A 14,030-nucleotide genomic window follows, 5' to 3' on the forward strand; every position below is an offset into this window, starting at 1 on the left:
TATCACATCGTACCATCTTTGAAGACCTCTGGCTGACTGCTCTGGGTTTTGTCCCCTTCTACCTTTCGGTGTTTGTGGCGTTTATGTCGATGTTTTCTTTTTGGCACGTGTAATCCTATATATACTGCATCAGTTGATCGATGATCTAAAAATAAAAAATAATTTTAAAAATTACATAACATATTCCTGAACTATTTAATAGTATACATATTTATCAACTGAGGTCAACATTTTGACAAAGACTTATGGATTTACCTTTATTGATAGTATTCTAGGAAATTTATTTCAAAAATGCATGAATTAACTATAGCCATTTATCACTGCAATGTATTTAAGCATTTATTATTTAATCATAATATTCAGACGTCCTCGGCCAGCACCTGGTCATGTCAACAAATAAGGTATGAAAGTTAAACAAAGACCAATTTGAGGCTCATACAAATAGTGTAGGCATTATTCAAATTCAATCTACAATTTTGCTCTTTATGAAATTTAATTTTTCATTTAATAGTATCTTTCCTATGGAATTTTTAACAAAGAAAGACCTACTGAATGTATATATAGATGATGGTGTTTATATATATTTATAAATAACTGGAATGTTACAAACATATATTGTTAACTTCTTTTAGTAAACTAAGTATTGATCAATAAATTTAATTAATGATGTTGAGTATAGATCGTTTTATCATTGAACTAGACTGCACATCGTATTTTAGAATACAAATATTTCTGAGAAAACCGTGATCTAATGTCCCTACCTATGTAACTATTTAATTACAGTAAAACCTCAATATCTCCTACTTAGACTGGGTTAAAATTTTCCAATATATATGAGAATTTGAGATAATGAGGGTAAAATACCAGAAGAATTAGTGGTAGGAACAGCTTTCAAATCACCTTGACATATTTGTGTGTGAGATACCAAAGTTCAAACTGTATTTGATCAATTTTTTCACTGAGAAAACCCTCCCCCATCCCATCCAAGCTAGCTTTCCCTCCCCTATAAGCAACACATACATCTAAGTGTCTCTTTAAACACAAGAAAACATTATCTTCAGTTGGTAAATTACCCCAAAAATTACATCAACTACTACTGTACTTTTACTGTTACAGCTATGAGGTGACTTCAGTTAAACAACAGATGGTAATTACCCTTATTGCTCACAATCACATAGATTGTAAACTTAACGAGAACAGAGGGTAACAGTTTTCTGTGTCAAGTGTCTGTTTTCTACCACTAAATCATTTAGCTATGAGAACCTGCTTACAAAAAAAAGACAAAATTCCCTGTTACATCATTGTAGTAACCTCTCTGTAGCACTGCTAATTGAACAGTTTCAGGAAATACTTGCCTTACATTACAAGGTTTGCAGGCACTGTATAAAACTTTTCCTTCTATGTGATTTTTTTTATGTATTAGAAATACTGAATCCCTGTACAAGCTAGTGTCTTATCATATTTCAAGTAATTCATTCTTACAAATATATCTCTGTCATGGCTTCCAGGTACCTGGACAGGACTGGTTTTCACATTGTACATATATAAAGTATATAGATATACACAGTAAAAACTCCCCTACCCTTCCCTCAGTACCCTGCTTCCAAATCAATGTCTTCAAACAAATAAAAAGTTCACATGCATTTTCTGTTGTTATTAAAAGTGAGGAATATGGCCTTACTTCTGATATCGGAATCATCCAGCACATGTGAGGCGACAGAAATGAGTCCCTGGTCCCTGACCGGCTGCTGCTGGTTGTCCATATTAATTGTCACAGGGCTCTCCTTCCCCTGGCTGGTTCAGATGAAATAAATATCCAGTAATATGACTGCCTACACTATCACAGATTAGATTTATTTGCTGTATGGCGGGGAGTCTAATGAAGTGTGATTGGTTTTTCACTGTTTTAATTTCAATAACCTGAGGGTTGTCTACACATGATGCTTACTAATGGAGACACACAAGACAGTATCCTTTTTCCTGGAGCTGATTTTTATTTTATTCCTTGGGTCAGTTGGCGATCAACAGGTAGTTATGATTTAATTAAATACAATGTCTTTAATAGGTTCCAGCTATTTCTGCAGTGTTTGCTAGTCCTCCATTGTCCAAGGATCGTTACACAGATACTCTGCCATCTGGAACAAAATAGGACAAAACATTCTTCAGTCAATGACAAATCAGTGTACGTGACCTACTAAAGTAGGAAATATTTAGTACATACATCAATTTCATATTGCGTAAAATAATATATTTAGAACAGACTGAATAAAATTAGTATTCAGGGCTATTCAAATTCAAAGCATGAAAGATCACTAAAGTACTGATATTCATGTCTACCATACAGGGTAAATACTAATAAATGCATGCACAATAATACTTTATAACTAACTATGGATATCAGAGATTATTATTTCCCTTTTCACAGATCACCCAAAGATGCTTTAAATCAACTTTTGGTTAAAATTAAACAGAACAAATTCAGAAAAGCTTTATCTAATTTTCATGAAATTAATTTCCAAATTTATGTCTACCATGAAACATAATTTTTCACAGATATTACTCATCAATTCCCCCCCCAAAAAAAAAAAAACACACAGAAAACTGACCCCACAAAGAGTGATTTTGCTGAAATTGACTTTAAAATTTATTAACACTATTACTCTACTACTGTAACACAAGAAACAATATATATAGCAATTAATGGATACTTAAAACCCTCAATATTAAACATATTCTGGCACGTTTTTCACACTTATGTATAAAATGTATTTGTCTATTTGTTAGGTACATGTACACTTTGTAAATAGATACTTTAACATCTACCAATATTTGTCACATATCACCACCGGAGATCTTTTACTGGGAAAATTTCCAGTTAATTGTAAATAAATCAGTGTATTGGAGGATTGCCTGTTATTGGTTGATCTGAAGGCTTTGGAAATGCTGGGAAGGTGACTGGTTTTAGAAGAGACATTTATCAGCTGATTAACTCTTGATTACCAGTCTATCATACACAGTTTCCCCACTGTGTACACTTGTTATGTATTCAGTAGACAAAGTACAGACTTCTCCTGTGGGGTGTCAGGGTTCACAGATAGACAAACAAACCAAAGGGTTAACTACTTATAACTGTGGGAGATGATACATAAGTTAAACAACCCATCATAGATATCAGACTAACCACAGATACAGATAGAAAACCAACACACACACTGACGAAGTGATTCACATTTTAATGTGTGCATGTATGCATGTCTGACCTGAGAACCTACAACACACTTTGGATTATGTAAAATTTTGTCTCATTTTCATTTTACATTCTTAACCCTTTAGAATTATTTCATTCAATCATATGCATATTTATGGACATTTTATCCATGCAAATCCATTTCAGTATGATATTCGTCTCCACTCTTGTGAATAAAGAGCAAAAGGAAATCTCTAAAAATCATTTTTTTCTCTCTTAAGTTACACAAAATAAATCTCATTAAATTTCTATGGAATTTGATTTAACAAAGGAGAAAATCCTATACTTATTTATATGTACATCAGTTAATTAAAGCAAGAACAATCCCCTCCCCATTTCCAACATCATGCTTGTTAGTGACCATCAGCAAGGTTCATGTTTATACACAAGGGCCAGACATCAATTAATTACACTACGGTAACTGCCTGTAATTTCAGAGCTGTAGCGAGGTACGCATGTATACCCTATACTTAGCATCTACCTTCATTCATCAAGTCTGTAATTATTAACTTTATTATACAGTCCTTTTTTCTTAATGAATCATAATCGAGATTCTTATTTACAGCATGTTTTGAGGATGATGACCATCCAATAATGTTTGGGTGTACCTGTATATTTTATGTATTTTAACAGTGACCATATCAGCCTTGTGCCACATGCACACAGTTTACTATTCCCTGGTACATGTGAGGGAATTTCCTTGGCAGAGTCAGAGCTCTCCCATCATATGCAGCTGTATCTCTCCAATAAAATCCCAGGTTTATTGCCTGAATGAAAATAGTGCCCAATCAATTTCAGAAATCATATGCTGTATTTTTGCCTATTTGTTTTGAACCCTGTCTCAAGGTCATCAACGACTCCCTTCATGAATAGAATTAATCCGAATCACCCTATTTATTCCATAGGCTACTTATATTTTAATTACACTAATTAATGACCAAGTTTCTTCCATATGTCAAATAGTAAACATGACTGATCTATAAATTTAACTACAAACTACACAAGTGTGTCATGTTTTTCCACATTGAATCAGTTCAGAGTAACACTGAAAGAAGACCTTTTGGCCTCAATCATTATATATTGACACTTATCAATGTTGATATAAGAGAGCACATTTCTTAATGTAGCTATAACCTTGCTACAACTGACACTAAAATCTGTATAAGGTTTCAAACATTATTACCTGTAGCTAAATCAATGCAATGTAATTCCTCCAGTTAAAAGTTCACAAATTCAGCTTACAAATACTTCCTTGGAGTTGTATCACAGTAAAGTAATAAAGAAGCCTCCATTCAATGCTCTATGCTAAGACGAGATGGGAATCAATAAAAAAAAAGTAAACATCCTTTCCCTCTCTGGGGTGGTCAATGTTTTTTTGTCGTCTGCAGTAAAATATTCAGAAGGGGATATCTAGGCCCTTATATAAGTCCCCCCAGTTATTGATACCCAATGATCTCTTTTCCTCCCCGTCAATTCATCCAGAGGTAATGTTGACACGGAATATGAACCCTACGTCATCAGAAACTGCCACGACTTTTGCGACTGACTTTTGTGACGTTGATGAAAAAGGAATGGGTCAACATTCTTGATTTATCTCATTAAAGTCCAAATTCATGTCTCACTTTGTATCTAAGTCAATCAGTCATTCTAGGACTTACTACTGTACTAATGTACTGATGTACTTTACGTAATCCCCTGACCCAGATGAACTTGTGCTATCTCTCACACATTACACCAGAAGGATTGTCCCCTTAAAACTCCTTTGTGAAATTTTAAGACATTAGTTTCGTACAGGTAAAAATGAACTTGCATGATTGAAAGAAAGTCTTGATAATACAGTGTACACAAGTTATGTACACTGTATACCATTTATATTCATGTATTTCTTAATGCTGAATTCATTACTGTGCCAGACCATTCATAAATATTTATTCAGACAGCATGCATACTGACTCTTTGACCCCTGAGGTGACCTGACTTTATCCCTGGTCAGCCAATGTCAGATAAGGTCATAGAGGTCACCAGATAGGTCAGTAAGAAGATCATTTTCCCTATCCTGATTACATACAAGACAGGAAGGATCCTCTTTAGAAGGGCCATCGTCACAGCCATAGGTTTAATGTGTCCATTCTATTTCCATACAAGAGGCCCACGGGCCTTATAGGTCACCTGAGTATTGTGTAACAACTTTCAAACAATTAAATTTGGTTCGTGTTTAAACCGGAGGCCATGAAATTCACAATTTACAATTTTGAAAGAGGCACCATTGCTTATCATAATTATTAACTTAGCATGCTTACTCTATTTACTTAATACCCAGAGGTAGATCAGAGTAACAAAGAGAAAATGCACTTCCACTTTATAACCAGTTGTGCGCCTCACCCCAAAGGAACCACTGACCCAGGGCCATATATTTCAAAATTTTCCAAATTTTATCATAAAATGGTTGATTAATACCAAAGAGCAGATTTCAAAGCATTAATTTATTTTCAGGCTATGTAACCACACCCCACCCCCTTGACCCTGGGGGCATAAAAACCCACTTTGCTAGATGCACCTTTCTTCATCATAAATATATATATATATATACTTGGATCATTGGCTTAAAACCCAGAAGCAAAGAAAAATATTTACAAAGAATAAATGTATTTTTACTATATAATCAATAGAGCCCGGACTTGACACCAGAACCCCTGACCCTGGGGCCATAAAATTCACAAATCTGGAAGAGGCACTCTTGCTCATCATAACTATGTGCTTAGTTAGTTTATCTAATACCCAGGAGCAGAGAAGAAGATTTTCAAAGAAATAATGCATTTTCACTATATAATCTATAGAGCCCCGCCCTAACACCAGAACCCCTGACCCTGGGGCCATAAAATTCACAAATCTGGAAGAGGCACTCCTGCTCATCATAACTATGTGCTTAATTTGTTTATTAAATACCCAGGAGCAGAGAAGAAGATTTTCAAAGAAATAATGCATTTTTTACTATATAATCTATAGAGCCCCGCCCTAACACCAGAACCCCTGACCCTGGGGCCATGAAATTCACAAATCTGGAAGAGGCATTCTTGCTCATCATAACTATGTGTTTAGTTTGTTTATCTAATACCCAGGAGCAGAGAAGAAGATTTTCAAAGAAATAATGCATTTTCACTATATAATCTATAGAGCCCCGCCCTAGCACTAGAACCCCTGACCCTGGGGCCATGAATTTCACAATTTTAGTAGAGGACTCAATGCTCATAACATTCATGCCAATAGTTTGCCTGCTTGTTGTCCAGGAGTAAAGAAGAAGATTTTTTAAAGATTTCATTAATTTTAGTGGTTTTGGCCCCACCCCTCAGGCCCCAGGGGGGCGGGGACCATGAAATTCACAGTTTTTTTCCCCTCCACCCATATATGCTGTATACCAAATTTGGTTGAAATTGGTTCAGTGGTTTCAGAGAAGAAGCTGAAAATGTTCAAATGTTAACACACGACGCACGACGGACGACGACGGACGAAAACGGATAGCAATAGGTCACCTGAGTTACTCAGGTGACCTAAAAAAAGGAAAGTTTGTGGAAAGAGAATGAACACAAAACCTGGTAATTTTGCACTTCATAACCATGAAGTTTATCTATGAAACCTAAGTACAGTAACAATACTATATTCTAAATAAATTTTACACAGCTGAATGAGTATTCAGCTCTCAATCTCCATAAAAACAAGTACATGTATTTTTATCTCCATGATAGAACACAACATTACAGACAATGTATTGCCCCTACATAATTTTCCTTTTTTCAGAGAACAATATGCAAGGAACTCTGTACCAGTTATATTTCTGGATATATTGTTTATTTCCATTTTAAAACTATGAATTACAATTCCTATGGTCAAAAAATGCAAATGACCCCACACCTGCTTATAGGGAGGAAATGGCATACATGACAATATAGTACAAAGTTACCTTAAACTAAGTTAAAGTCAGGAAAATTTGAATTAAATTCCAACTCACATTGGCTGTTCATCAGTAGTGAACATTCACAGAAATAAACTCAAATCACTAACAGCCAATCTCCAAAATATCAAAGATATTGTACCCTAGCTTTCAGTGACTGGTATGAAACGTAAAGTAAATAGTGTCAACAATCTATATATCAGTATCACAGAGAGTCACATAGCTGTTTAAACAGGCAGAGATGTACTTCAGATGCTTAAACCCTCATAAAATATCCACATATTAAACTATGACTGGGTATAAACCACCCAGGTCAATTCCTTTCCCTTGTATTTTTCCGTCATCCAGAACTGTTTCCTTGAAAGAACCTTTTCTGATTCTGAAAGAAAAAACCAGTCGACAATGGTGGGACTGGCAATCCCAAGATCTCATTTAATTTACACAACAAAGTTATTAAAGCCGTGCATCATTTCATTAACTCCTTGAAAGACTAGTGCAGATGAATGGGACAGCTTCTTTATTACCTCCTAAATATTAAACCACAACCATTTGTTCTCACACAGATTATTATATAACTTTTTGAATTAATTTAAAATTTTGATCCCTTCTCAGAGATAGCAAATTAATCAGAGACTTTCATTTATCATAAGTTAAAATATTACGAAACGCAGAAGTAAACACATGAATGGATTAAAACTGCCTGATAGATCATTAACATAGAAATAATTATCCTCTCCTTATTGAGTAAACTACATTTTATATGAGGATCAGTCGGAGTGATTCACAGATTTTCATAAAATTAAAACACTATCAAAATAAGGTCATCTTTATAACCAAAATGGATGTTTTTCCAAATTTACTCTTTCCTAAAACTTTCCAAAAAAAATTAAATTTCAAAATGTTTGTAAAGGTAGCACGCAGTACATATTGTTCTGGGGAATTTTAAAATACAAACAAGGTCAAGGTTGATGGCATTTGTTTTGTTTATTACCAGATCAAATTTTTAATTACCATGCAGCTGTAAAATTTTTCATTAATCATTTGCTTATTAATTTATTCTATGCATTTTTCCAAATTAAAAGAAATATATACCATCTGCTTTAGTAAAATATCAAAGTGAAAATTATTTGCAGACTTGCTGTAATCTAAAATAACTGTATTCATGCATGCTCAGATCTTCAATTAGTGTACATGTGTAGGTGTATTTCTAAAGAAAATTAGAACTTACTGCAGCATTAGCAAAACAATAGAATTATGACCATAATCTTTATTCCATTTCAGAACTACATGACAATTACCTGATTCCTACAGCAACTAGGAATATACTATAATCTGTTTTTCTTCTACTTTGACAATTTAAATGACTTGACTCCTAAAATGGCAATTTGGAACTTACTTTAGCTGTTAAAGAGCAATTAACAACTTAGTACTGTAACAAATCAGTACTGCAGTACCTTAATATCTTCTAAGCATGTTAATTTCTTTCTTAGTATCCAGGAAAGAAGAAAATGTATGGAATGGAACCAGAGACCCAACAATAGTTAGAAGCTCTACTGACTGAGCTACCCAGGCTGATATCCACAGTCATTACACAATTAAACACTTCTGTATCTCAAAATAATGTATAATATAGTTGCTGCAATCTGTATCTAGCAATTTAGAATTCACTAATTTTTTTTTCTATAGAAATGTAGAACTGTGGATTTTTCTGGCAAAATAGAACTTATATTAAATATTCTCTATAAATTAAGAAGTAAATGTATCTGATTTATATGGCAATTAAGAACTGCAAGTGGTTTGAATACTTTTAAATTATGCATAAATTTTAACCAAAAAACAAAATAAAACTATTTTTTTAAATGCAGGAATGTCCACGTGAACAATTTATCAGATAATAAATCTGACACCTAGCCTCTTTTACTTACAAGGTACTGTATCTTTCAAGTTTACAATTTTTTTCCCTCAACAATTTTATACCTGTATAAATTTCTCATCCCAATAGACTGTTACAAGCTCTGTATACTAAAGCTTAAATTCATTACAACAAAAATCAGAAATTAAGTTTTGTAAGGAGTGAAATTTGAATGGAATATTATAACATTATTTGTCAACTTCTTGGCCCTACTCTACATAACCTACAAACAAACACTCTTGTTTACCAAATCTATTATGTAAACAAATGATTATATAATTTGACTGTTTTCATTGAAATCTTTTTTTTTGCTAAGATAGATACAATATGGACCACAATCAATATGTCCTAGATTTCAGACTCTGAAGAATACCAGTTAAATATCCTACATTTAGAAAAGAATCATTCCACTACATCATGCTACCTGCACTGAATTAATTTAACTAGTCTCGGAGGCTTTTATCATTTAAGACTGCTTATCCATCATTACATGGGTCTTACTAATGTTAATTTTTTCTACCACAGTTCAATTGTGTGAAACATTCCGAAACCTCATAGGAGACCACCATCGATCTAAATCAGGGCCCACAGAGACAGATGAAATATGTATGGCCTCTATATTATGCAGGTATCGTCCAATCAAATCTTTTACAAATAAAGAATCACATTCAGATGAATCCACGATATACAGAAGAACCCCGAATGAAATTAAGAAACAACACTGTCACAGTACAAGGAATGAAGACAGGGTACTGGTATTAAAGAAAACAGTAAATATTGTGATAGAGAAGGTAATATCTTAGGATTTATTCCCTTTCATTTAAACACTATTGATAAGTCCTGATTAAACGTCTTGAAATAAATTGCACATAATAAACAGCACTAAATCTCTCTCTGAAACAGAAAATTACACAGATGTGATTTAATTAGCAAACATTTTTCAGTTACTAATATAAATGTATCAAACATAGACCTGCAGATTGTTCCTTGAGAGAGAGAGAAGAGAGAAAAAAAAAGCCATACGCTGAGAGCTTCCCATCAAAATACTTTCAAATTGTCCCATTAGCCAAATTGGACCCTCTTGCAATTTTGCATTTATAATTTCTTGTTAATTCAAAGGCTCTGTAAGAGTTAAATGACCATATTATTATATAAATTAAAGCTAATGTCTAAGTACTATTCTAAAAGACTTATATAAAAGAGCAAGGTAAAATTGTTCATTGCATCAGGCATGTCTTTCCTTAAAGAACATCCTGTTGCACAATGTGACATTGTCATTTTGTCCAAAGCATGAAAGGAGATACACTGCAATCAAATTGTTCATGCTGTCACGTACAAATAGTATGCATAGGTAAAATTTGTTCCGTTTCTGAGAAATAAAGCCCCAGCCGATTACACTAGAATATCCCAAGAGCATACAATGCATATGTAGTTTAAATATAGAAAGTATACTTCAGAATTGCAAAATTCTTTCCGTTTTTTTTTTTTGTGCAAGATCAATTAATATCCCTTTAAAAGTCTGTAGAATATTTGTGACATATACTGTCTATGGCTAAGGCTGTGTATTGAGCAAAACATTTCGATACGATACAATATTTTTTAAAGCGATATGCGATATATTGGACTCTTAACAAGTCCATCAAAAAGGCTTATTAATCATTTAATTCATGGAGTCATAAAAAATTGATGTTTTATTACCCATTTCAAGGTTCTTAATTATCCCATAGTCAGTAAATAAGACACTTACAATCGAAACTTTTAATGACTGTAAAATCAACATGTTAAAATAAAATTGTTATGTATTTTATAACTATAAAAACTGTGTAATTTCTTTTATAAATCTATAATTATTGATCAGTTTTAATTCAAAAAAGTGAAATAAAATCTGTGCTGATTAGAATTCCCATCTTTTTAACAGAATTAGAAGAAAAACTGCTTGTCTGATACGTATTGGAAGCAAGTTTTCGATACGATATTTTTCTGGAATATCGATACGTATCGATATATTGATATATTGATACAGCCCTATCTATGGCTAGAATGAAGTGCATCAAAACTTTTAGAAAAAATTTATATTAAATTTTACTTTAAAAGGCAATTTCAGATGTATACTCAATACATGTATACCAAAATCTACCCCCATATTTTAATGTAGCAATATAAGAATCAGTAGTACCAGTCATGCCTGAGGTGGCTGACATGCCTATTAATTACCTACAACAGGTTTCTTATCAGATATAAACATGAAGGTTATCCCTGACGACCGGCATCCTCACTTGTTTCAGGCCCACAAGGCATTTCTATAGGAAATAAACATTCTCCTGTGAGCTCAATTTATTCCCTGATTGGCCACCATTCAAGTTTCTTTTCCTAAAGTTCAAGCTTTCAGACAGCTGTGTTTTCAACATTTACTAGCATAATTACAATAACTCCAGAATCCTAGAAGCAAAAGTGTATCACCTGCTAAAGCTGTCAGCTGATATGATCTGTTACTAATTACTAGAAGACTAACTAGATGTGTACATAAACGTACCACTCGACACTCGTACAAAACTGTTACCTTTGGAAAATCTAACATTGTAGACACCCCAATGCATAACTATGTTGGCAGATACCTGCAGTGTTTTTTAATTCACATCCCAACACTCCAATACATCTCCATATTGGCGTAATTACTCAAACAGTGCAAGAAAAGTTTAATTAATTGAAACTACTTTGGTACTAATTGAGCCATCAATCTTACTAAAGATCATGTGAATCTGGTTCACATATAATATGCAGATTGCTGTTCACATCTGGTGCCAGTAACTAGAGAGGTACATTCAGAAATACTGTGTCAATGGTGTTTGATTTAAAAATGGCTGATGCGTAATTTATCAACAATTGTAAAAGCACTGACCCATTTCTCAAGTTGTCTCCAGTCATAAATACACTGTATGTATATATGTCAATATCTTGGACATTTACTGTAAAATACAATTGTTAGTCTTCTTCATTTAACTGATAAAATTAATACAGATCTTCAATGATTGTCAGCTTTAAAATATAGGGCAAGGTTAAATTCTTGTAAGAAATATATTAAAGAAAACTGCAACTCATGTAAAGTACTTCAAGTACTATAAAAAATGTTCTCAAAGTTCATGCAAGCATTAAAAAATATGAGTTTAAAAAAAAACCTGGAAATTATTCCTATCATGACCACGGTGTCAGCAGGAATTAAGTACATTCTATTGTAGAGTTCATGTGGAAGCTTTTGAGCATTACAATGTCAATACAAAATATTTTATCTTTCAATCTGCAGCTTTCATATCTACACAGAGATACTAGACATCAATGGATCATTGACAATGTAAACATCTCGTCCTGATAACATTAGATACCTTAAATTCTGTAAGATATGATCACCTGGGATGAGGGTCATTGACGCAAATCATAGACAATGCTGACCTCCTGGTGCAGCTAGATACAACAATGGAGTACAACTGTAACAGTTTTTATCACACTGTACTCAAAATGAAATCAAAACAATAAACGCAAAATACTGCAATCCACTGGAAAGAAGGATGAACAAGCCTATTAAGGGAATTTGTGTATGGTACCCCTTTTCAGTAAAAAAAGAGAAAAAGTTAAAGGAACTGAGAAAAATCATGCAGATGGATAAAGAAAAAACAGTCAACCTTGAACTTCATCTTTCTGATTGTTATGTAAAGACAGAATGCCATGCAGACAGACAGATGGATGGATATATACCCAAATGAATATCACCCGCTTTCAGTGAAAGCTGGGGACAAAAAATAATATACATGTGGATTTAAAAGCCATCATTTGGAGCTTGCAATTATGATGGAGAATGATGTAGTGTTACAAAACACTTGGTAAATGATATATTAATACATTAATTACCTTTAAAACCATCGACAAATAGACAATGACAGAGTTATTTCATTAGTTGGCTTTTATCTCTAACATTAACTTTACCTGTAATTCATTTTGTGAGAAATAAATTTAAGTTAAGGTGTAAGTTATTTTAATATTTTGTACAAGACAGGAAATTTTGTGTCTGAATTATGAAGTGCTTGTTCAATGCAAATTATTTTGGTTTCAATTACTTGTCAAATGTTTCTCTACACAACTAAAATTATATCTAATTACTGTAGTAAATGGGATGGGAAAATTTTGATGGAAAATACCTACAATCATTATATACAAAGGTGACAAAGGTCATTGCTTTTTATTTCACTCACAACATACAAATAATTCTATTTATAGCTATAAACAAAATCCCAATGACATGAACAGGATTTGAACAGCACAGTCAGACTCCATTGTACAACCAAATCACATCTAAGATAAACAATTCCATTTTTTATAAATGATGTATACTTCTTGTAAATTGGAATAACAATTTATCATGAACTCATATTTTCTTTACCTACATAGTGTACAATACCTATCAAAGTTGCTGAGTAAACATGGACTATGATGGAGACTACAAATCAGCTGATTTCTACTTCTAGCACATGACAGTTTTCCGATGGTTTATGTGACATGGATTAAATAGCAGAAATATACATGAATAAGTATTAAGTAAAACAACAATTAATTGTGAAGCACGACAATAATATGACGCTCATCAGCTTTTCTCTCAAATCATTCGCCAACAAATGAACAATGGTCCAACCATGTGGTTAACAACAAAATTTCTGTGTTTGAAACTGGGACAGGATCAAATAATCAATTGATTGACGATTGACCTATTTACAAGTCAGTAATTTTTACTTGCTTTCGTTCACACAAGACCTGATCTATGGCACCACCTTTATACCTACAAAATTACTTCCCATAATGTTTCTAAAACATCTAACTCACCCTTTCTAGCACTGACATTGTCCCGTTTCGCAGTCAATTTCTCTACTTCCGGT

General features: G+C 33.3%; 1 protein-coding gene across 3 annotated transcripts in view; it reads right to left on the reverse strand.

Moving 5' to 3' along the window:
- LOC134246566 (sodium bicarbonate cotransporter 3-like) overlaps nt 1-14,030 on the reverse strand; it is a 35,246-nt gene extending 21,216 nt beyond the window's left edge. Inside the window, exons 1-3 of one of the 3 annotated variants that reach the window (XM_062728958.1) lie at nt 13,978-14,030; nt 1,682-2,135; nt 14-145 (exon numbers count right to left, since the gene is read on the reverse strand). In XM_062728958.1, coding sequence (XP_062584942.1) covers nt 14-145; nt 1,682-1,763 — 214 coding nt within the window. In that variant the 5' untranslated portion in view covers nt 1,764-2,135; nt 13,978-14,030. Of the gene's footprint in view, nt 1-13; nt 146-1,681; nt 2,136-4,430; nt 4,448-13,977 lie in introns of those variants that run through there. The other 2 variants (XM_062728957.1, XM_062728959.1) reach the window with 2 other exon arrangements.

Source organism: Saccostrea cucullata, unplaced genomic scaffold, assembly GCF_032062105.1.
Source record: "Saccostrea cucullata isolate Sc308-1 unplaced genomic scaffold, CSIRO_AGI_Scuc_v1 ctg29, whole genome shotgun sequence".
NCBI classification, from domain to species: domain Eukaryota; kingdom Metazoa; phylum Mollusca; class Bivalvia; order Ostreida; family Ostreidae; genus Saccostrea; species Saccostrea cuccullata.